The 26,818-nt window shown below is 34.8% G+C and overlaps 1 protein-coding gene across 3 annotated transcripts in view; it reads right to left on the bottom strand.

Annotated features, from left to right (window-relative positions):
- The window catches only part of LOC143230915 (thymocyte selection-associated high mobility group box protein TOX-like), a 166,512-nt gene extending 139,931 nt beyond the window's left edge, over positions 1-26,581 (bottom strand). Inside the window, exon 1 of one of the 3 annotated variants that reach the window (XM_076465223.1) lies at positions 25,741-26,581. In XM_076465223.1, coding sequence (XP_076321338.1) covers positions 25,741-25,773 — 33 coding nt within the window. In that variant the 5' untranslated portion in view covers positions 25,774-26,581. The remainder of the gene's footprint in view (positions 1-25,740) is intronic. The other 2 variants (XM_076465225.1, XM_076465222.1) reach the window with 2 other exon arrangements.
- Between the last annotated feature and the right edge of the window lie 237 nt (positions 26,582-26,818).

Raw genomic sequence — 26,818 nt, 5'->3', positions numbered from 1 at the left:
ACTCAAGGGAAAGAAAAATATATTTTTAGTCATCTCTACTCTGGAATTCGAAATAAACAAATTAAACAGATTGTAGAAAAAACAAACTTCTGTTTACCTGATTCTGATCGGAAACGTTAAGGTTATTTGGTAATTATATTTCGACAGCTTTCGGCGTGTAAATCGCAACTTTTAAAAAACATTTTTTTATAAACTGTTCATCAACTGAGAAATAGAAAAAAAACGAAATATGCTTTGAGCTTAGGAATTATTATTAAGCTTTACTAAAATATTTGTGTATACTTTGTTCCTACAAATATACAATTTGCCAACTGATAAAACACCTCTTAGATTTAACAGCATTCCACGTTTCAAATGAAGTGAAAAAAGATAGTTATTCAGTAATAAAAAAGAAATATAAACCTTTTATTACAAGATATAATTATCATAAATTAAGTGTATGTTGAGTGTTAACCACCAACAACACGAACCCATGGAATGAACTTTTCATGAACCTAACTGACGAATTCAACATGTTCATTTAGTTCGTCTCTTTCCGTTTCCATAACACCGTACTTAGCCTTCAGGAAATTTATTACATATTTGGAATTTTTTGTGTGTTTAGTTTTTCGACTGCCAACCCATTTACGGCTTATAAATTAATTGAACTTGTGCGGATCGATACGGTTTCTTTTGGCTTCTAGCCAACTTTTTTTTTTTTTTTTTCAAATCACGCATTCATTTTAGACTTCCAAACAAATTCACCTCGGCTTTTCGGCTGTTTGTCTATCGCCTGCTGAAAACACCACTAACTCTTTAAAAGGATATATGAAGATCTGGCTAGCTTCTTTCGTCAACGGTTGCTAGGGTAACAGAGAAATAAGGAGAGAAATTGGTGTTTGCACAATTTCCATCTTATTAGTCAGTTGCTTCCCATCGCATTATCACACTAGTCGCCTTTTAATCACGCCGTATCGTCATTTATCACATTCAACATAAATAGTAGTGTTCTAAAGGGAGTTAAGCTTGCTGTGTAAATTATCAATTAGAGATTTTACGTCTTGGTTTCGATTCTACCCCCATTAAGTCCAGTGTGATTAATCTTTGTTCACGCTTTATACATTTCGTATATAAAACAAACAGTGGCCACCAGTGAGCACTTGACATGCGCCTATAATCCCTCTCAACTCTTATTGGCAAATAAACATTTTCCAGCATTAGTTAATACCTATCTCTGCTAATGAATATTTCAAAGTTAAAACTTTCGGAAGAGCTACTCTTTAAACAACTGTTACGTATTAACTATATGAAACTGAGTCCAATTTATACGTTTGTTTGTCTACGAAAAAAAAAAAAGTTTATATTAAACATCAGGTTATATAAGCTTTTATGGTATATGTAACTATATATTAGATAAATTCTTTAAGACTTTAATAATATAAAAGTTAATTTATGGTAACACTAACTAGAGGTTGCTAGTTTGAGAAATCATGAAAAATGACTCTGTTGTCGTAGCAACAGCAATATAAATATATTGTAACAATAATTTACCATAATGACACATTGCAAAACACTAAACTAGAATGATAATTATACATATTTTTCTCTCTGAGTATATACGTTCAAAATGCAATAACCTATTTTGATAAAAGTTAGATTATATAATGAGTAGCAAATAGAATTCAAAGTAAGGCCTTATAAACATCAGTCTGGAATAAACCCACTTTTTGAAAAGTAATATCACTAAATTTCAAAACACTTTGGTCGAAATGTTGTAACTTATTTAGGGCTTTCAGGATTTTATAACTCCAAAATTCGGTGTTCGATTCCCGTGGCACATATAACTTGGATAGCGCATGTGTAAATTTGCGTTTAAAGAAACAAACAAAAATATCTTGGTCAGCTTTACCTTTTTTTTTGGTAGAGATATTTGCAGGCCTTTACTTTAGAAGATAATTATTACAAATTCATTGATTTTTTCTTTTCAAATAGAAAAAAAATATATTCACTTGATTCTAAATATAAACAGTGTGAGTTCTGAATATTTTTGAAAGACAACTTTCTTTAATTGGAAGAAAAAATCAAGCTCGTGTAAGATTCAAACCCAGATCCTCTTGATTAACTTCATCAGAATATTATAAAATGCATAGAATTTTGTATCTCTCGTTTACGATATGTATTAATTGAAATCTGAATTGCAAACATTACAACTGGTCTGTGAAGCTCGAAGACCTTTTAGCGTAACTTAAAAGCTCTGATTATTACTGTCCCTTCGACTAATTGGTAACGAATGGAGAAAGAAACAGAAACTGTTCAGACAAATCTTGGCTGTTAAAATACTTACTAATTAGCCAGACGACCTTATCTTGTACTTTTCCACATTCTCCTAATTTGAACAGGAAAGTGTTATTGTATATAAATCACTATTATTAGCAATAGAATTCATATAACTTTGAAATAATTGTTATTGTAATTTGAAGCTTTAATAGAGAGATAAAAAAAAGATATTTATGTTATTCTAACTTATTATTGATTTTAGATAAAAGTGTTTCAACATACGAATCACGACAGTATCGAAATGGCTACTTTAGGTTAGCCCATCTTTATGCAAACGAAATACTATATAAAAGCATTTAAAATAAAACCTAAGAAGAAATCACAAAAGTAAAATACTATACAACATTTCTCATACAGGCTTGTATTTCAGCTATTCACTATTCTTACGAATGTTGCAAATATTAGTAGAAAGTTGTATATGATTACACAGGAAACGTTTAATTTTTAACGTAATTTAATATTATACGGATGATTAGCCTGTGAAATAATTCTTACTAGGTTGCGAACGCACGTAAACTACTTAGCCACATCTGCAAACGCTGGTTTGGTTAAAACCTGTCTACAAACGCAATCGTTTAACATGAAGGTGGACTTAAATTCCGAGAATGGAAAACTGGTTGTAAAGTGAAACGTTATCCTATCAACTGGGAAACATCCCTCTAAAGGTTTTTATCTTCAGTTCGCAGAGTAATTCAGTATTACTAACAGGCTTTGTGAACAATGGACATTGTGATACAAAACAACATATCCATAGTCTCTCGGATAGCCGCTGTAATAGAGCTTTAGTAAAAACAACAGAACTTAAACTCTTGGATAGCCACTGTATTAGAGCATTATGAAAACAACATAACCTAGTCTCTTTGATAGCCACTGTCCTTCACTTTTAGTGAAAACAACAGTCTCGGATAGCCACTGTACCATAGCTCTAATAACAGCCACTATACCAAAGCTCTAATGAAAATAACATAATTTAGTATCTTGAATAACCACTGTATTAGAGCTCTAGAGAAAACAACATAATTTAGTCTCTCGGAAAGCCAGTGCACTATAGTTTTAGTGAAAACAGCATAACTAGTCTCTTGGATAGCCATTGTACCATAGTTTTGAAGACAACAGCGTAATTTAGTATCATGCATAGCCACTGTACTAGAACTCTAGTGAAAAGAACATATCCATAGTCTCTCGGATAGCCACAGTACTACAGCTCAAGTGAACACAACATATCCATAATCTTTCGGATAGCCACTATACTAGAACTCTACTGAAAACAAAATAAATTAATCTCTCCCGTAGCCACTGTACCATATCTCCAGTGAAAAAAAAATATAATTTAGTCTCTCTGATAACCACAGTATCACAGCTCAAGTGAAAACTGCATAAATTAGTGTCTCGCATAGCCACTGTACCATAGCTCTAGAGAAAACAATATGATTTAGTCTCTAGAATAGTCACTGTACCAAAGCTCCAATAACAACAACATAATTTAGCCTTGTGGATAGCCATTGTACTAGAGCTTTAATGAAAATAAAATAACTTAGTCTCGTGGATAGCCACGATACTAGAGCTTTAGTGAAAATAAAATAACTTAGTCTCTTGGATAGCCACTGTATCATAGCTCTAGTGAAAACAACATAATATAGTCTCTTGGATAGCCACTGCACTTAGAGATCTAGTGACAACAACATAACTTAGTTTCTTGAATAATCGATGTACTAAAGCTTTATCGAAAATAACATAACTTAGTCTCTCGAATAGCCACTGTACTAAAGTTCTAGTGAAAACAACATGAGTTAGTCTCTCGGATAGGCACTGCACTAGTCCTCTAGTGAAAACAATATAACGTAGTCTCTTAGATAACAACTCTACTAAAGCCCTAGTGAATACAACATAACTTAGTCTCTTAGGATAGCCACTGTTTTGTAGCTTTAGTGAAAACAGCATAACATAGCCTCTCAAAAAAAAAACTATATCAGAGCTGTAGTGAGAACAACACTATATAGTCTCTTGGATAGCCACTGTACTAGAGCTCTAGTGACAGCAACATAACTTAGTCTCTTGGAAAGCCACTGTACTACAGCTCTAATAAAAGCTATATAATTTAGTCTCGTGGATAGCCACTGTACTAGAGCTTAAGAGGAAATAACATAAATCAGTCTCTCGGATAGCCATTGTACCATAGCTCTAGTAACAACAGCATAATTTACTATCTTGGATGACCACTGTACTATTCATGTGGTGAAAACAACAGAAGTTAGTATCTTGGATAAACACTGCACCAGAGCTTTAGTGAAAACAACATAACTTAGTCTCTCGGATAGTCACTGTACTAGAGCTACGGTGATAACAACATAACTTAGTCTCCTGAATAACCACTTAGTATTTTTGATAGCCAGTATACCATAGCTCTGGAGAAAACAATAAAACTTAGTTACTAGGATAGCCACTGTACTAGAGTTCTAGTGAAAACAACATGACTTACTCTCTCTCGAACACATACTCTACCATGGCTCTTGTGAAAATAAAATAATTTAGTATCTTGGATAGCCACTATAACATAGCTCTAGTGACAATGACATAATTTAGTCTCTTAGATAACGACCGTACCAGAGATCTAGTGAAAACAACATAACATAGTCCCTTGGATAACCATTCTGCTAGAGCTTTAGTGAAAAAAAATATAACTTAGTCTTTCGGTTAGCCACTGTACCAATTTTCTAAAGACAACAACATAACTTATTCTCTTCAATAGTTTATGTACTAATGCTCTAGTGAATACAACATAACTTAGTACCTTTGATAGCTACTGTACCATAGTTCTGGTGAAAACAATATAACTTTGTCCCTCTGATAGCCACTGTACTAGAGCTCTAGTAAAAACAACATGACTTAGTCTCTTGGATAGCCACTGTACCAGAGTTCTAGTAAAAACAACATAAATTGTCTCTCGGATAGCCACTGTATCACAGCAGTAGTAAAAACAACACTACTTAGTCTCTCGGAAGGCAGTGTATTATAGCTCTAACAAAACCAACATAATTTAGTCTCTTGGATAGAAACTGTACCATAGCTCAAGTGAAAACAACATAAAATAGTCTTTATGAGAGCCACAGTACTATAGTTCTCTTTAGTGACAACAACATAACTTAGTTTCTTGGATAATCACTACACTGGAGCTCGAGTAAAAACAACACGACGTAGTCTCTTGAACAGCCACTGAACTAGAGCTATAGTGATAAAACATAACTTAGTCTCTCGAGGCCCGGCATGGCCAAGCGTGTTAAGGCGTGCGACTCGTAATCTGAGGGTCGCGGGTTCGTATCCCGGTCGCGCCAAACATGCTCGCCCTTTCAGCCGTGGGTGCGTTATAATGTTACGGTCAATCCCACTATTCGTTGGTAAAAGAGTAGCCCAAGAGTTGGCGGTGGGTGGTGATGACTAGCTGCCTTCCCTCTAGTCTTACACTGCTAAATTAGGGACGGCTAGCACAGATAGCCCTCGAGTAGCTTTGTGCGAAATTCCAAAACAAACAAATAGTCTCTCGAACAACCACTGTATCATAGCTCTGGTGAAAACAACATAACTTAGTCTCCCGAATAGATACTGTACCATAGCTCTAGTGAAAACAACATATATAATCTCTTGGATAGCTACTGCAGTTACACATCTAATGATAGCAACATACCTTATTCTGTTGGATAACTCCTGTACTAGAGTTCTTGTGACAATAGCATAACTTAGTCTCTCGAAAGGAAATTCTACCATAGCTCTAGTGAAAACAGCATAATATAGCATCTTAAAAAGCTACTGCACTTACAGATATAATGACAACAACATAGCTTAGACTCTTGGATAACCCTTGTACTAGAGCTCTAGAGACAATAACATAACTTAGTCCTTTGGATAGCCACTGTACTACAGCTCTAATAAAAGCAACATAATTTAGTCCCATGGATAGCTATTGTACTAGAGCTTTAGTGAAAATTACATGACTTAGTCTCTCGGATAGCCATTGTACCATAGCTCTAATGACAACAGCATAATTTAGTCTCTTGGATGGTCACTGTACCATAGCACTCGTAACAACAACATAATTTTTTAGTGTCTTGGATAACCACTCTACTAGAGTTTTAATGAAAACAACATAATATAGTCTCTTCGATAACCACTGTACCAGAACTCTAAGTGAATACAACATAACTTAGTCTCCTGAATAGCTGAGGTACAAATACTCTAGTGAATACAACATAACTTAGTATCTTTGATAGTCAATATACCATAGTTCTGGTGAAAACAATAACACTTAGTTACTCGGATAACCATTGCACTAGAAGTCCAGTGAAAACAACATGACTTAGTCTTTCGGATAGTCATTGTACCATAGCTCTAGCGACAATAATATAATTTATTCTCTTTGATAGTCACTGTACTATTGTTCTGGTGAAAACAACGCGAGTTAGTCACTCGCATAGCCACTGTACTATAGTATTAGTGACAACAACATATTTTAGTTTCTCAGATAGACACTGTGCTTGAGTTTTAGTGAAAACAACATTACTAGAGCCTCGGATAGACACTGTACAATAGTTCTAGACAAAACAGCATAACTTAGTCTTTATAATAGCCACTATACCAAAGCTTTAGTGAAAACAACATGACTTAGTCTTTCGGATAACCACTTTACCATAGCTTTTGTGAGAACAACATAATTTAGCCTCTTGAATAGCCACTGTATTAGAGCTGTAGTGAAAATAATATAAATTTGTTTTTTTGGATAGCCACTGTACCATAGCTCTAGTGACAACAATACAATTTAGTCTCTTTTATAGCTACTGTACTAGAGCTCTGGTGAAAATAACATAACTTAGTCTCTTGGTTAGTCTTTGTACTAGAGCTTTAGTGAATACAACATAGCTTAGTCTCTCATATAACCACTGTCGTTGAGTTTTAGTGACGAAAATATAACTTAGTGTCTTGGATAGCCACTGTACTAGAGTTTTAAAGAAAACTACATAACTTGTCTCTCGGATAGCCACTGTATCGTAGCTCTAGTGAGAACAACATAACTTCGTTTGTCGGATAGCCACTATATCAAAGCTCTAGTGAAAATATCATAACTTAGTCTCTCGCATAGCCAATGTACCATAGGTCTAGTGGCACACAGCGCAACTTAGTTTCTCGGACAGCCACTATACTAGAGCTTTAGTGGAAACAACATAGCTTAGTCAGTAGGATAGACACTGTAGTAGAGCTCTAGTGAAAACAATATAACTAGTCTTTTGGATGGCTACTGTATCATAGCTCTAGTGAAAACAACATAACTTAGTCTCTCGGATAGCTACTCTACTAGAGGTCTAGTGGAAACAACATATCTTAGTCTCTCGGCTAGCCACTATACCATAGCTTTAGTAACAAGAAGATACTTAGTCTGTCGGATAGCCACTGTACTAGAGGTTTAGTTAAAACAAGATAACTAGTCTCTCGGATAGCCACTGTACAACAGCTGTAGTGAAAACGACAAAATTTAGTCTCTTGAATAGCCACTGTACTAGAGCTCTAATGACAACAAGATAGCTTAGTCTTTTAGCTAGCCACTGTACTACAGCTCTTGTGAAAACAATACAACCTAATCTCTCGGATAGCTGCTGTACAAGAACTCTAGTGAAAATAACATAACTTAGTTCCTCGGTTAGCCACTGTACAATATGTGTAATTAAAACATCATATGTATCTCGGATAGCCATTTTTCTATAGGCTTACTTGAAACATCAGAACGTAATATTAAGGAAACAAGAATAAAATGAATTACTTTAGACATGAGCGATAAAGATTTGATAGGATGAAAAACATTAAATGTCTCGTTGACGTCTGTATTAACAAGGTAATGAGGAGCAAAATACACTCAAATGCCCTTAAGTTATCGCTAAAATCGTTTATCTTCCAGAAAGGTCGGATAAACATGGTTCGTCATTCCACTGGACTTCAAAGACTGTACAGAACATAAATTCACGAGCATGTAAAGCAGTATGATAGAAGACTGTACCTAGTATGTAGAGAAGGTCATATAATATATCTGAAGTCAGGGCTATTTTTTATCCAATATCGTAAAAGCGCGGTGTGACTTTAGACCTTTTGCTTTTTCTACGACACTTCTTCCTTTATATTTGCTTGTAGTTAAATAATAAGATAAATTCTATATATATGTAAAAACGGCTGGTATGAGTTGAGAAATTTTTACATATATATTTTTATCTACAAGTGGGTTTCCTCGTCATCACGGAATAAGCTAAATTCCAAAAGTTACGTAACTTATTGAAACTTAGCAATTTTTCAATATATTCTTATGTTCTAGAAGTCTCCTTGTTTAAAGATATTTCCACTATGTAAATAGTTAGTGTTCAAGAGCATTGTCTTCTAGAAAAAGAAATGTCTCGAACTAACAATTGATTTTGGAAAAACTGTGTTTGCTTAACTTATTCCATGGGTATTTTACTAACTTAATGAAAACTAGAAAATTCACAATAGTCATTTATCTCATTCTTACAGCTTTTCACGTTAGTTTTTTTAATCCCGTGGATTCTTTTTTTCTTCTTCTTTCAATCTAACAGATTTGATAGCCGTTTAACTTAAATGATAAAATACGCTCTTCTTAGTGTAAAGTTGCACAATGGCATATCTGAGTTGGAGGGGTTTTCCTCGTGCGCAGTTGATCTCAAATTGTGCACCTGTAAAAATACTTGCACAGTTGAAAATTCATCTACATAAGTAAGTTCAATTAAATAAATATTGAAAAAAACAACCTATTGAAGTTTATAAAATTCCATTCCAGGGCTGATAAATAAATGCATTTACTAGAATATTCTTCAATTTTTTAATCATTTGTTTCTAAGCCTATATGTATGAGGAACAATTGTTACTAAGCCTATATGTATGAGGATACAATAGTTACTACGCTTGTATGTGTGAGGTACAATAGTTACTAAGCCTGTATATGTGAGGTACAATAGTTACTAAGCCTGTATATGTGAGGTAAGATAGAATTGTATAGTTGAAAAAAAATCATTAGGAAAAGCTATGGTGTTTTGTTCTCATTAAAGGAATCGAACCCAAAATTTTAATATTATAAGTCTTCAACCTTAGGGCTGAGTGATCGGATGGTAAATAGTGGAGATCATATCATGTCTCTTTAAAATCTGCTACCTCGGGCTAAAAGTTAAGGCAATAAAAGGTTCACTACCAATCCATTCTATGTAGTTAAGAATACCGTAATTGTTTCACAGTTTGAAGAATAAACACAAAATGTAAAATTTATAAACTATTTATCAATAGTTGTTACGTTGACCTAATCTCTGATTCACATGGAATAAACACAATTTATTTAGTTTGTGTTCTTAAAATTTAAAGTAATTGAAACAGTAGGGTTTTAAAAAATGGCTGTTATTTCTTGGGGTATCTAGAAACAATGTTTGTCCCTATTTATCACCTATTTTCTGTTGCTAGAAAATATGATACTTATTTAAAAAAAAAATACTTGACAGAGGGATGGAGCTAATTATACTTAGTAATTTTTTATTTTAGGAATTTAGATGTAAAATTGTTATCTAACAGCGATATGCATGCGGAATTACAATATCCGTGGTGGGCAAAGCAAGGATAGCCCATTGTGTAGCTTTGTGCTTAACTACAAACAAACAAGTACGGAGAAAAAAATCATTATTTTTTTAATCCAAAATTGATATTGCAAAATGTGGCTTTGATAATTAGAGACGCATGAAAGATAAAAACTCGGATGTTTTGAATGCCAAGAAATAACTTATCAACAGATCTCAGTTGGAGAAACTTAATTACTAAGACTAAAGCGATCTCAGTATAATCGTCTCTATCATGAAATGATTGTGTACTTGAACGTAAGAAAGCTGGCAAACGAATGCCATTGTTCTAAAGGGATATAAATCGTTATATGAGTCCTTTAAGTTTTACGTTGTCTCATAATCGGGACTATCAGTGAAAAAGTAACAGTTACACTAAAGTAAAATACGCTTTGAATAAAAATGAGCCTATAAAATAATAACAAGTAGAAAACTGTGGAAAACTGTCCGAACTGTGTCTAGAAAAATAACTTTTGACCCTATCATAAGTTAAATGTAAAATAAAAACATACAGCAACCCGATGATAAATTTCCTTAATGCAAGATGGATTAAAGAGATGAATTATCGACAGAGCTTTAAATTTCTCACAATAAGAAGCAGAATGTTTAACTGAAAACTATAAATGTTTCGTAGATTAAAGGTGTGTGATTAATTTTACTTAACGACTTTTAGCGTTTTCACAAAAACTAAAGTATCTCTGCAGGACAGCAGAAAAGCAGAGTGAATAAAAAATGAAACTGGGTATACGATTAACAAATGGTGATCTTACGATCATCCTAGTGAATATGAAATACAAGCACTATTGAAACTTGGAATTAAACGATTCTTTACACGATTATCTAACTTTTACAACGCTTAAAAGACAATTAACTATTAATTGTTTGACTTTCGAAATTTCAACACGATCCTTCGCGTAAATATATACATATGTTTTATTATTTCTCTCTCTGAGCGTTGCTTACTTTCTTGAACATAAGAAGTTTTCTGCACACATTTTTATAGAAGGTTAATAACTTATCAGAACAAGCATATTTAAGAGTAGCAAAGTCAAACGAGAACAATTCAAAATGATTAGTGATTATTTGTTCTAATTCATAACTTTTATGCGAATTCGAAACAACAACAACAAGAAAGCAAAGAAAGAAAATTTACAGGTGTTAAGAGTTACAGAGGGTTAAAAGCATTTTATAAGAAATATGTTCCACGTCCCGTGGTGCTACTGAAACTAGTCTCTTCATCTCCGACCGTGCTCAGTATTGAAGGTAATGATAATGTATTATTATCTGACACGGTAGTTTCCGAGTGACGCCGAGGTCAGTGTTACTCAACGATCCTTCAGTTTGGTTTGGTTTGCTTGGAATTTTACGCAAAGCTACGCGACGACAATCTGCGCTAGCCGTTCCTAATGTAGCAGTGAAAGACTAGAGCGAAGACAACTAGTCAACACCAGCCACAGCCAACTCTTGGGCTACTCTTTTACCAACGAATAGTGGGATTGACCGCAATAATTATAACGCCCCCATGGTTGAAAAGGCGAGCATTTTTAGTTGAACGAATCCGCGACTCTCAGATTGCGAGTCGATTGTCCTAACCATCTAGCAAGGCCGGGCCCGCTCTTTGATAAGATTTCTACAGACACTTTCTCTAAATATGGATATTTGCTTTCAGATCCATATTTATGCAAAACAAAGTAACAGAATTCTGTTGGAATTGAGAAGAAAAACTTGACAGGTACGTGAACAGGTGTAGTGTGATTATCTTATTAATGTACCGTTAACGAGATAATGCTGTTTGGGTGTAAGGGTTCTGTTTCGTAATAGCCATAACTTTACTGACGATGGTATGGCTCCTAAGCAGTTTATTCGAGAGTTTTATTAATCCTAACAGGTTTAAAAAGTCTTGTTGAAGAAAACTCACTAGTTTTATTTAAGTAGACTTTTTAACGTGTTTCCACTCATAAGTCTACTGGTGAAGAAATTGCATTGTTGGATGGCCTTGAGATCATTGTTAACAAAATATATAGATCTCGTGCCTGCAACGACAGGTTATCATATTAATTTATGCAGATTAAAAAAAAAGAAATAGATTAAACGTATTTACATTGTCTAGATCCAAATAGAGAGTTTTGGGATAGATAAAAATCATGATGAATCTACATGAAATTTAAACTTATCGTACGTAGCAAAATACTGTTACCTTTTTATAATTAGTATTTTCCTTCCATTTATTTTTTATTGTATATTGTTACTTCAGACATGTGTGAACATTGCTTGTTTCAGATTCTATGAGTGAAAATTTAGAACAATATGTCACATGTCAACAAATCATATCACCTGTTTACGAGACCCTTTTGTCTGATATTTGGGCTCATAAGGCCAGCTTAAATAGAATACACATAAATGTGGTCTAGGCACTACTTATATTATCAGTTTTAACACACAACAGTTGTTATGGTGTAAAGTTAGGTTAAGTAAGTGAATTGTAATAATTATGAATTTTATTTGAGTCAATCAAAAATTATATTTTTATTTGAAGGATTAATAACACAGTATTATATAATTATTTTATTTTCGACACTAATTATTATTATTTTACTTTATGAATTTTTTTCTTATTGTCACTTAAAACATCTGTCAGTCAGAAAGATAATCTTAAATAAATTTCACTCAGTCCCATAGACAGAGTTAAGATAGCCCATTGTATAGCCAAGAACTTCACTTACACTTTTATCCTTATGGCCAGGTGGGTTAAAGCGTTCCACTCTTAATCTGAAAGTTGCGGGTTCGAATCCTCATCGTACCAAACATGCTCGCCCTTTCGGCCGTGGAGGGCGTTATAATGTAACGATCAATCCCACTATTCGTTGGTGAAAGAGTAGCCCAGGAGTTGGCGGTGGACGGTGATGACGAGCTGCATTTTCTCCAGTATTACATCGTTAAATTAGGGACGGCTCGCGCAGAGAACCTATGTGCAGCTTTGCGCGAAATTCAAAAAACAAACAAACGATCTATTTTCTTTCCATCATACAATCAGTTCTGTAAGATTCGTATTACACAAGTGAAGCCTGGAGGATACAGAATTCCCAGACTTTATTAATTTGTTGGGAAATAAAATAATATTTGTACGGACCGTGTATTTTTCAGAGAAAAAAAACAACAAAAGCCATTCTTTTGCGTAGATCAAACTTCGACATAAAAAACAAGAAATACGGCAAATACCATGAGCAGTTTAACAAGAGCACGAATAAATATTATTTACCGAGTTTTACCACGATATTATGAGAACTATAGCATAAAGTTATTTATAAAAAAAAATCCTGTCTTCTCTAAACGAGGAAATAACACGATGTTCAATTTTTCTTTATTCTGTTTTTCCTTACTATTTCATTTTGTAGACTTTGACTCTGAACGTGTATTTGAGTAAACAATATCTATAGATTTATTTATGGACATATTTAGTTGGACAACTATATATATATTCATATATATATTCATATATATATTCATATATATATAGCTGTTCTCTCCAATTACCAAATTTAATACCTTAAAATTATGCACGGTAATATGATTCTCGTGATCTCTCGAAATCACTTTATGACATTGTTCATTAGTAAAATGGTTGGGCTGTAGACTAAAGCTTTGTTTAATTAATGTACTTCAATATAATATACGTATATCTGAGAGATTAATTAGCTGCAAGGTAAAACAGCATAGAAAAATGAGAACATAGATTATTAATATACTGAAAAAAATCCATTAAATCAGCATACCGTGTTCTGTCAAAATGAGCTGGTTATAAGCAAGCACTTTTTTTAAAGTTCGTAATCCGAAATATATTGTTGAAATACAATATGTTCGCAGAAAAATTCTTCGTTGTTTTTCAAAAAAGGGCGGAGCTAATATTTTCTGTTTCAATCCATGGCACAAGAACCAACTTTTCCTGTAAACAAATCAAATTAAAGAACCAGTTTCGCAAAGCAACATAAGAAAATTAAGAATCCGCCTCTAATATCATAGTATATTAGAGAAGGAGCCTTTTATCTCGCATTCATTTTAAACCCTTGGGAACGACTTCATTCTCACAACAGTCGAGAAAATGTAATTAAATTTTTACACGGCTTTAACTTTCACCCGTCGAAGAGAGGAATGGAGAAAAATATTTTTGCTCTTATAAAACATTGACTGAATTGACGAACTCGGAAGACTCACTTATCCTTTATCTGTAGCACAAAATTACCTCTGACACTCTTTTATCTCTACCAGTGTTTTCGATATTTATTCCATATAGCAGAAAAAAAACTAATAAAAATATAACTGAAAGTAAGAGGCAAAAGTCCGCTACGCGAGTTCTTCCAGCGATCAGTTCATTATACAGACACAAAGCTAATACAGGACCAGCATTCATTTTCTCACCAATCGATATCTGTATCAATCTATAACAGAATCAGGATCAATTCACAACTGATTGCAATTAACATTGCGATCGAAACCTCTTGAATGATTTTGTAAAGTCAGTTACAAACGTTAATACTGTGAAATATATTATAGCTAATATACAACGATTAAGTAAATAAATACCGTCAAAAGCAACATTTTTCCAGTTTACACAACAGAAATAATTTTATTTGATACTGATCTATAATCTCAAAAACATCCAATATGTTTCTATGTTCCTTTTTTACTAACGAATAGTGGGATTGACCGTCACATTATAACGCCCCTACGGCTGAAAGGGCGTGCATGTTTGGTGCGACCCTCAGACTACGAGTCGAGTGTCTTAACCACCTGGCCATGCCGGGCCTGTTGTGTTTTTAAACTTCTCTTATAGGAGTCCCACGGCGAGTTAGCGTTAACTTACGAACTTAACGCCGAACTCTGGAATTTGATTCCCCGCGGTGGACAGAGTGATATTTTTGTTGTTTAAGGCAAAACTAAAAAATGGGCTATCTGTGCTATGCCCACCATAGGTATCGAAAGCTGACTTTTAGCGTCGTAAGCTACAGACTTGCTGCTGAGTTACTGTGGGAAGAGAGCACGCGAAGATAGTACAAATAGCACATTAAATCGTCTAGCAATAAGAAAAGAACAAAATACGCTTAAATAATTTTTACAAACTTTATTTAGACAAGCAAATAATTGATGAGCCTATAAATGGGTTTATTATATCCTAGAGCAAATAATATGTACTTAAACTATAGGTATATTCTGAAATGTATCAAAGTTAGACAAAATGAAATATTTTAATATTACAGCTAGAAGACAGTATGAAGTATTTCTTTACCTTTACATTTCTGACCTTCGAAAGAGTGAGAGAGAAAAAAAAAAAAGTGAAAATGTTTTTGCGCTACGCTCTTATCAGCACGTCCAATCTGTAATTTGTATTAACCCGCAGGCTACTTATGTCTCTTCCTAATCGCTGCCACAATGGACAAGAGGCACCAAATTGCATAGCAACTAACACCATGGCAACATAAAAGTGAAAATTTACGTTTAATGCATGTATCAGTTGAGAGTAATAAAATATATTACAAAATACAGGACACAACATAATAAATACGGAGAAAGAGACAAGTAAATGAGTTTGAGGTGTTAAGTTAGTTACACTGTCCGTACTTTAGTTTCTGTCACAAAAGTAGCCCAAGATAAGTGAAGATATAGCGAAATTTTTTTTTCACTGAATAAACAAGTCAAAATGAGTAACATCAAATAACATTAAATAACGTGATTTATCTAATTTATCAGCTGGTTTTAAGCTTTTTTGTCATTCATGTTATTTTTGTTATAGTAGTGGATAACAGGAAGGTACTATTTATAATAGACAGATGTGTTAACAGTAACACAAAAGTTAACTTTAAAGACAGGAATTTCGTTTGACGACTTTGTAATACTAACAGCTTTTACTGCTAAAAGAAGGCAAAAATTATAGTCCTTATGTAACATCTGACAGTGTAATTTCCTTATAGTGAAAACTGTTGTAATTAAGCCGTCCCATGGAAATCAAATGTCATATCCGTATATATTTTAGCCACTGTGTTCATACAGCTTTACATATTAACACACATCTAGAGGTAAACAAAAATCACACCAGGAAGACTGTGTTTCAGTCGTTTATGATGAAGGAAGACTGAGGTATACAGATACAGCTGTGGGAAACATACCACTCATTTAGGAAGGTTCAATAGAGAACAAGAGGAAATCCTCAATAGCTGCGGCACTAGAAATATTTTAGGTAGGGTTAGAGTAAAGTAATCTATTATACCTTGGGCGTTGTTAATATCAGTCAAAGAGTCTGACCTCCTAAATCCAATACTGCAAGTAGATCTCAAATCGATTAAAAGATAACAAAGCTAAAAGTTTGTACTTCAAAAAAAAAAAAAAAAAACACACAACAAAATGAAAATAAAATCAGAGTCATTTCTATGGGCTTTTGTGCCGCGGCTAAAAACAGTGGTTTAATTAACTAAATTTCTCTAATGCTCCTGGTGTCATGTTGAGGAAACGATTAGCATTATATAGAATGTTTTGTGAGCTACAAAGTAACGTTCTGCATATTTTACCGAACACTCAACAGGTTTGTGAATAACACGCTTCTAATTCATTTTGATGTTCCTCATGTAGTACTAATAGAAGTCGGTTAAAAAAATCAAGGGTAACTCTGCTAAAAATAGTGATAAATATATATAAAATGTGCAGTCAACTCAATTCCTTAAATCATAGCCTATATGCAGCACAATTGTCTATTGTGCCATTTATAACCGTCATTTGTTATTTAATCGCTAATTTCAGTAACGAAACATTGCATTGCGTTTATTTTTAAAACACCGAAAACTGACTCTGATGCATCTTTAGGGCTTTATAGTTAATTGGTCAGTCCTAATATCAGTTGTTGAAAGAGTAGCCCAAGAGTTGGCGGTGGATGGTGATGACTAGTTGTCTTCCCTCTAATTTTTCACTGCTAAATTAGGGACAGCTAACTGAAGTGGTCCTTGTTTAGCCTCGCGCGAAATTCAAACCAAACCAAATAAGGAATGTTTGAGTTTCGATACAGTGGGCACATCCAGCATATTAGCTTTGTTAAATAGCTTTGTATTTTTTCTCTGTATTCCACCGTTCTTTGTTATTTTACTGAGCGCAAGAAAAATTCGCCACCAAACTGGACGCTTTTTCACAGTTGCTATTTCTTTTAAAAGTATCAAAGGAGAAATATTCAATTCAAATCGATGTATTAAACATCGTAAAATAAAATCATGCACGAATATAATACAAACATGAAAAACAAACTATATATACACACTGCTGGCCAAAATCTTAAAGCCAATGAACATAAAGAAAAAATATGCATTTCGCGTTGTTAGACTCAACCACTTATTTGAGTAGAGCTTAGAAAAATGAAAATAAGAGAAGGGAAAAATAAAACTAAAAAATTGTTTTAGCATTTAATAAGGAAAATGTGAACACTATGAAGACGTATGAATGTGAAGACGTTTACGGTTTTTAAAGCCTTTCTCTCGTATTATTGCCGTCTTATTGTTCTTGAGCTACATTCTGCGCCCATATGGACCTTAATCTGGTTCGACGATCGACTGGTGTCTTGCCAGACAACCCGTCGAATCCTCCTGCTCAACGTCGGCGAATTTTTTTTGGGCCGACCACTTAAAATTCTCGCTCTGTATCCCTCAGGGTCTTTTAAGAAATTTGCAACAGCAGTTTTACTACACCCAAACTCACCAGCGATGGCACATTGAGAAAAACCTTGCTTTTGCAGCTCGACAATTCTGCCACGTTCAAACTCTGTCAACGTTTTAGCCTTTACCATGTCTTTACCCAATGCAACACAGAAGACGTCGGTGGGAGATGTTGACAACGCTAATGCTTGAACACAAACGACTAAATTTCGTTACGTGTTTACCGATTAACGCTTCGTTTCAGTATGGTCTTAAATTTTTGACCAGCTAGTATTTAGGCTAATTTCATATTTTTCACATTTTCCCTATTAAATGCTTAAAAGTTTTTTTTTTATTTTTCCTTTTGATATTTTTATCTCTCAAAGTTCTACTCAAATAAGTGGTTGAGTCTAACAACGCAAAATGCATATTTTTTTCTTTATGTTCATTGGCCTTAAGGTTTTGGCCAGCAGTGTATAAGCTGAAAAACAACAAATATATAGTCAAACACGTTCCTGAAAAACAACAAATATATATTCAAACACGTTCCTGAATAGCAACAAATATATATTCAAACACGTTCCTGAAGAACAACAAATATATATTCAAACATTCGTTTCACTTCGTAATCTGATTCGTGTATTTTAATGTGACCATCTTCGAAATATTTCTTTGGGTGGTGATGACTAGCTGCCTTCTAATCAGCCGACGGAAGAAGTCTTGTTTCAAAACAAACCAAACTTTCTATTCGTGTATTTTTCCATTCCGAAATATTTCACAAAAGGAAACACTTTTGTTCTTAATAAGTTTTCTTTTCCCGCTCAGCGCAAGACTGACGGATTGATGTTGATATTGATATACAATCTTAGGAAATGCAAACAAATGAAAAAAAATCCTTCTAATGCAGTCTTGAAAATAATCATTTTTGATGTTATATCATTGTACGATTAACTGTACAGGAAAAACAGAGCGTGACAGGCGGAAAGACATTTAGCTATTATATATATATATATATGTAAATAAGTGTAACGAATCATCGACGGCGCATTAACATTAAAAATTGAAAAGTTTTACATACTTTTATACCTGTTCTAGTACTTACTTGAAACGCTCTTTAACGGAAGGATAAATGTGTATTTTATGTAAATAATTTACGTGTTACACTTACATGCAAAACAATAGCAATAGCTTGATAAACCAGATAAAAATGTATACACTTAGTTATTGATTTATTTCTCTTAATTATTGTAATTATAGATTTTTAATTCAGTATCCTTTGTCAGTTGCTTATACAACGATTTAAATATTTTGCGAACTGAGTGAAACATTTTAGAGTTTTGATGAGTCAGCAATCCCTTTCCTTCATAGTTGGCTACACATAATGAATGTCAATGAAGTAGTGACGTAACACGTTGGTCCCCTACGATTGGATTTTATGTTGCAAAAGTCCTGTGGCTGCACAATCATTAAAATGTAGTTAAAAAGCTTTAGAGACAAGTGTTCAAAGTTGATAACTTTAGAAGCAGCTACTGGGAAAATATAGATTGTCTTTGGCGCGTCTAATACAACCTAGTGTGATTTTGAGAAATTATGTTATTTTTTCCTATCGACTGCTCTAGTGGAATGAATGAGTCTGAGTTGTAAGAAAGTTGAAGTTGTAATTTATAAGCATGATCCTACATGTTAATTATAACTTCTATAGCTAATGCATAACACACAAAACAAAAATGTTGAATCAATGCCAAAATAAAAAACAACAACTAAAGTCATCAAGTCCAGATGTTATTAATTAAAGACAGCCCAGGGAACGAAACAAAAACTGACGCTTCCTATTGTTGTATGAAACAGTAAAGATCGCCTCCCAGGATTTCCAAACTTTCTCTTTTACCCTTGAGACCATCAGAAGAGAAAATTATTTACCTAACTGGGTTTTTGTTTTGCTATCCAAGTCTCCATATATCTTTTCCTCTGTACCCTCTGGCTTTATGTAATCCAGTCGTTTGACTTCAGTATGTAGCTCAGCTCCCCTTCCCTTCTTTTATTCGCCCCAGCCTTCGTCACAGTGATTTGTGCTTAGTTCGAGAACAACAGGCTTGTATGAAGAAGTTGAAGCTGATTCATCCTGGTCTATTCTTGCATTACAATAACTCAACCTATTGAATAAACCAGCTGTTTGATATGTGCTTCCCACGACTACTGGCGTGTCAGGTTTGGGACTGAATATGTTTTTATTTGTAAACGTCAGTTTATGGTTGATGAAATGAATATGTTATTTGTAATTTTAAAGATTTCGTAAATCCTTCGTAAATAGTGAACATTAAATCAACTACATACAGTTAGTGTGAACACAGAAGCAAAAACAACAACGACAGTAAACATTACAGATCGTTACCGTGCAGTTTGAGAAGAATCCGTTTTGTATTCTGGCAACGAAACATTTTTTTGCCCAATTGTCACACGTTTTAGTTTTCTAAATTGCTATGTTGTAACAAAGACTTCCATTAAGTAGCAAAACCCACTATAACATACGAAACTAAGAGCGGCCGTTTATTAGTTCTCATCAATCCAGCCAGGTCAATAGTAGGAAGTATTACACACCGGAGTTTCTTGCGGCTTTTGAAGGGAATATTTCTCGTTGTACGTGTGTTTTTAAAGCACAGTAACATTTACAGTTTTTCGCCGCAAAATAACGACAGCTAGACAACCTCGTGTTGTCCATTTCAACGAAAAACAAAGCAACAGGGTTTTGTTAAATGCATTTAGTTCGACATCATTAACAGTCATTATCGTAAGTACAATGTATCGAACACATTTTCTATCCAGAAAATGAATACGTTACAGCTGTATATATATATATATATATATACACAACAGTGCATAAGAGATTGCATTTTGATTTTTTCTAATTTAGATAGCTATGATGTATCTGTTAATGTAAAATGATAATATTACATGTGCATTCATTATATTGAATATGTAACAGGTGTCGCTTCTATATATGATTGCGACATTACTTGGTGAAACTGTTTGTATTGATAAAAACGTAAAGTACACCTGTGAAAGTACGGCCATCTGTTTAACAACACTCTATTCTGAGGTACTTACGACAATATCATTTTTTGTGTATAACATATCAAGTGGACTCTGCTTTGTTTACTGAACGCTGACTTTGCAGCTGTTGCGTCGGAAATGTAGATTAACTCAACGAGTTTAAAACGCCACCTGGTGTACTAGTAGGACCTACCAGATATTGCACTCCAAACAAGTTTAGTTAAAACCTTCATATTAATAAAATATATATGTTTTATTTTTGAAGACATAAGTCAAATGTTTATTTGATGTTCTAGTGTGTTTCAACTTGCCCAGTTTTTCTATGTCACTCTACAAACGTTCAGACAAACCTTTCAGGAGTTACGGAATCCACTGATTCGCAATTAGAACAACATAATAAAAACAAACAACAACAGAGAAATCATTTCATATGTAAATTGGAGCTAAATGCGTCAATAATCATAAACGTTCTAGAATTTCATAACTAAGATAATACAGTTATCAATCCCATCGTAGCCACATATACATTAAAACATTTTACTATCGTAGAAATGTAATGTTTAATTATATTGCAATAGTTGTCACATCAACCCAATCAGAGATGATTCAGTGAGGATCTCCACAAATTCTCGCCCTTTCATCAGTTGGAGCATTACAGTGTATGGTCAGTCCAATAATATAGTAATTGGTAAAAGAGTAGCCCAAGAGTAGGCGTCGGGTAAATTAAAGACGGCTAGCGTAGATAACCTTGTAGCAGCTTTGAGCTAAATTCTATAAACAAACACTTCCATAAAATACAGCTTTATATTTTTACACATTTGTTTTACGAAACATTATGACACTTTATGAAAGGAAACGTCTAGGAAGGATATGCAAAGGATATTAACTCTGGTGGTGTCATCATATATCAGCGATTTCGTATCACAATTTTTTGTGACTGCTAGATCCTTGAAGGTAAAGCTTCCCATTCCATATAGTTTCAATTGAAAACAATTTATAAGAGCACTATTTGAATTTGCTGAAATACATTGGAAGAGCATACTCATCCATCCACCAACTGAGTATGGGTTCCAAAGTACTGACTGGCTGCTTGGATAAGCCACTATTTAGGAAACGTTGACAATCTTAAATTAAGATTTCTGTGCGGTTATGTTATATATATATTCTGATATTTACAAGAATAAACACCATATTTAATTTTAGATGTATACACATATTGTAAATTTTATTACAACAAACCTTTCAAAGGCTGGAATTGTCAGGTAGTTAAGGCACTCGACTCGTAATCTGACGGTCGCTGGTTGATTTCCCCATTAAACCATGCTCGTATTTTTCAGTTATGGAGGGGGGTATTTTAATGTGACGATCAATCCCGCTATTCGTTGGTAAAAGAATGCCCAACAATTGACGGTGAGTGGTGATGACTAGCTGCCTTCTCTCTAGTTTTACACTGCTAAATTAGGGAGGGCTAGCGCAGATATCCCTCGTGTAGCTTTTCGCGAAATTCCAAAGAGACAAGGGGCCTGGCATGGCCTAGGGCGTTAAGGCGTGCGCTTCGTAATCTGAGGGTCGCGGGTTCGCGCCCGAGTCGCGCCAAACATGCTCGCCCTCCCAGCCGTGGGGGCGTTATAATGTTACGGTCAATCCCACTTTTCGTTGGTAAAAGAGTAGCCCAAGAGTTGGCGGTGGGTGGTGATGACTAGCTGCCTTCCCTCTAGTCTTACACTGCTAAATTAGGGACGGCTAGCACAGATAGCCCTCGAGTAGCTTTGTGCGAAATTCCAAAACAAACAAACAAACCAAAGAGACAAACCTTCCATTAGCAACAACATAACAAAACTAAATTGTCGATAACGTGTTTTATATCCTATATTGATTTGTGTTGTGTATTTGTCCACAGACTCCCACCACAGTTTAGGAGGTTTGCAGGTGGACACAGGGAGGTCTTGGGAGTGTCCCTATTACTATGGCGTTGATACCTACCGAAGGGACAAAATGCGTCAGAAATATCACCCAAAAGCAATAGTGGTCTTGCAGTGAGTTTTCAGGGCCTCCAAACCCTAATCTGGTATCGGATATTGTATTCATCGAATTCCTCGATATCCTTGAAGTGTCATGTTTGAGACTATGCTCCTATTATCATAACAAGCTAACGGATGTAAGCATGGCGAACACGTTTCGGTACCATGAGAGGACATCCTAACGGGGCTTGATTTTGGGTACAGAACCCCTTTAGTTCTCTGTAAGAGCAATTAGTGATAGTGGAGGAACTTGATCGGTACGTTCAGACCTCTATGAACAAAGTAATGACCTTTGAAACCTGCGTGAAGGTATTTTGTGGTAGAACAATTGAAGAGAAAAATGTTAGACCTTTACGGCTTTCAAACCGAAGCCCAAAGTAACTTCGTGTCATGGAATATAATGGATTAAAATGTCAATAAATGTTCACAGGATCGAGCTGCAATGTATGAATACCATCTTTATTTACATCAGCTTTAAATGAAATATCTCAAAACCGTCACTAATACTTCATTTGTAACAGTACTTTAGCCAAAATAATAAAGGTTAGTTTGTTTTGAATTTCGCGCAGATCTACATGAGGACGATCTGCGATAGACGTATCTAATTTAGCAGTGTAAGACTAGAAAAAAGCAATTAGAAATCACCACCCACCACCAACTCGTTGGCTATTCTTTTATCAACGAATGGTGTGATTGACTGTAACGTTACAACGCCCCAAAACCTGAAAGGGCGAGCATGTTTGGTATGACAGGTACCTCGGAACCTTTGGTAACTCGGAACCAGAAGAAAACAGGAAGACTGAAAACTAACTCTTATCTTCTTTCGTTAATATTCTTTCATTGTAAGTGATGCTGTGATTAGTTGGTGACACTTTAAACATTGTTTTCAGGAAGACTGAAAACTAACTCTTATCTTCTTTCGTTAATATTCTTTCATTGTAAGTGATGCTGTGATTAGTTGGTGACACTTTAAGCAATGACGAAAGGTTCCTTGTTGCTTGTACATTTAAATATATTTAAACAAATAAGTTCTGAACAGAGAGGTGTTTATTTATTAACCCTTGGTAGCTCTTAACACGTTTCTTGGTGCACAAATATATCCTTTACTTCTGTATGGTGTAAACTATAACTGACGAAGCCATTCGCTAAGTATCCCTTAACTACAGAAACTATTTCAAACTGTATTTAAAAAATAATTTGTGGTAAAAGTCGTTAATTGGTGAAGATTTTTGACAAGAGAGTTCAACAATACATGGAACTGGAATGCCATTCCTCTTCCACACGTGGTCTCCAAATTGCTTTTCTCTAACATCAAACAAGAAATTGAAATGTATTAAAAACCGTATAAAGATTAACCACTGGTCATGCATGTATTATGCAGTACACATCAATGGATTCTTTGATGCTTCATTTCACATTGTAAAGTAACAGATTTTTATGCTTCGCCACCTAACGACATTGTCTACCATAATTTCCTCAATGTCAAGACCTTTTTCATGTAGTGTTTGAGCATGTGCTTTACTTTAGTAACCCAGCCGGTCTGAAGAGCTCTGTTAGCCGTTGAAAGCCTTATCGGCACTACGTTCCCAAGAACGGAACTCAGTGAAAAAGCTATTTTCTACGCATTGTCCGTCATCGGATGTCTGTTGAATGTTAGCAACATCTTATTTGTAAACAGCTACAAGTGATTCGACACAATTCACATTATGATATTTCACGAAGTTATGATCTACTACATAAGAAACTTTAATACCTTCTACCCAGAAACAACTTCGTGATTAGATATAAGCCTTTGTAAAATTTTAAATAATTTGAATTGCACGCGTTAGAGAACTTTATATAAACTATAAAACAACCAAAACCCTATATAATATACACTGAAACTTATCGTAAAAATAAATTGAATAAGATTGATGTTTCTTTTCCGCTCCTTCTTATTCCGTGATGAATTAGGAAACATATTTGGATACAGAAAAGGTTTGATTTTGAATTTCGCGTAGAGCTACGAGGACTATCTGTGTTAGCTGTCCCTAATTAAGGGGTGTAAGACTAGATGGAAGGCAGCTAGTCATCACCATCCATCAACCACTTTTTTATCAAAGAATAGTTGGATTGACAGTCACATTATAACGCCTCCAGGGCGAGCATATTTGGTGTGACGCGGATTCAAACCCGCAAGCCTCGGACAACAAGTCGAATGCCTTAACTACCTAGCCATGTCAGGACTACAGAATAAGTTAATGGCAAGTATTTCATTTTGATGTCTTACAATTCTTGTCAATTATAGTAGGTGTACCTAGAGGGTGATAAGACATTTATTGCTCAAACTCAAAAAATACAAGTAAAAACTTACAGTAATTTTCATGCAAGTAAATAAAGCTTTAGAAAAAAATAGTATTTATTAAGTAACTTCTCTGTAAAAACGTTTGACAGTAACTGAGGAAAATCGAAGCATGTGAATAGAAGGAAAAACACAACTATCGTGATTTATTACGTTTAACATCATTTTCTGAAACATAAACGTTATTTAAAATATTAGGGATTACATGCTATATTTAATACACACACACACACACAAATATATAAATATGTGTACGCCTTACAGCTATACTAAGTATTTCTAACCCAAGGCTTTTGCTTTTGCGAAACGCAAAACACTTTCGTCATTAATACTAACGTATGTGTGATTACGTGATATATACATTTCAAATACTACATGTAATAAATCACTCTTTAAGCATAAGTGTTGAACGTGTATATTTAGCCTGAAGGGATTTCATTTTTTAAAAACACAATACGCGCCCGACTTGTCTACTGGACAATTTCATTTGAAAATTGTTAGATTCGTCAGTTGACGCGCGTGCCTGGTTTTCGTAATGAAAAAGATTGCTCCCAACAATAACCAACAGAATTACAGCGCATATGGTACAAATTACAGCAGTTTTCCATCACTATTTTTTCAGTGCCTCACGCGTGAATAGTTTACATTAGTGGTACACAATTTGCAAACAGAAAAGATTTATGTGAGATTTATCTTACCTTAAATAAGTATTGGTCAAACATCTGAGCCATGGCTATTGAAAATGATAGTAACCGCTAAACAGTCAAGCTTGGTTCGTATATCGTCTGTATTTCAAGAGACGCGTCGCTTAACTAAAGTCGTACGAAAGATTTCTCCAGTTCACGAGGTGTTATTCTATTGAGCTCGAGTTTTTGGCCACGAGATTATAAGCGACACGCGCGGGAGGGCGCCAGAACCACTTTCAACAATCTGAGAACGCTATCGTCTGCAGAGAGCGGTAAATAAGCGTTCACTTATCACTTTTGTAACCACGGGCAACAAGCAGGTGATAGTCACTTCGAGCTATCCAATATGTATTCAAAAGTAGATGAAACCAATGATCAACCAACCATCTGTGTTAAAGTTACGTTATTGTTTATACAGGTTATCAATACGAAAATAGTTTTAAATGAGTTACACCTGCTCTTTGGATTGTTCGGGAGTTGAGCTGGTTAGTTCCGTGGAAACAGTCGTGCTTGAAGAGCGCGAATAGACAAGAGGAAGGAAATGTGAGATTAATACAATGTCATCAGCTTTGCTTCATTGGCTCTTTGTTTTAAAAGCTGGTTCGCGAAAAGAAAAAAACCACGACCGAACAACAATAAGAAACAAACAAATTCTTTTAAGTCCCACGGGAAAGTCCTCTAGTTTGAAAATGAAACCTCTCCACAGGTTTCGATGTACAAGTTCGTCCAAATGACGCGGTAACAAACTCGGCTGTGTTCCCCGTACAACTAACTATCACTTGGGAGTGGCAAACAAACAAGTAGCGTACACACTCAGCTCTGGCAAACCCAGCGTATAAATGACAATCCTGTAGTCTTCATGCTGCGTGAGCGAAAGCTTCTTTCTTTGAACATTACGTCTTTCACGAAGCCCCTTGTAGAGTTGTCATCAACCTGATAGCTTCCTTCCAATAGTGGCAGTCATTGCCTGCAGCCATTACCTGGGGTACATTTCTATTGGCTGTTACCCTTAGCAACGAGACGTTTCCAAACCAGAGGGGTGAGGTATAGAGAGTGGCTGGGATCGTTACACCAACTCGGAGAGACGAAC

Source organism: Tachypleus tridentatus, chromosome 10 (genome assembly GCF_004210375.1).
Source record: "Tachypleus tridentatus isolate NWPU-2018 chromosome 10, ASM421037v1, whole genome shotgun sequence".
Taxonomy (NCBI): domain Eukaryota; kingdom Metazoa; phylum Arthropoda; class Merostomata; order Xiphosura; family Limulidae; genus Tachypleus; species Tachypleus tridentatus.
Note: the sequence above shows the minus strand (reverse complement) of the source record. Positions and strands in the feature narration are given on the sequence as shown.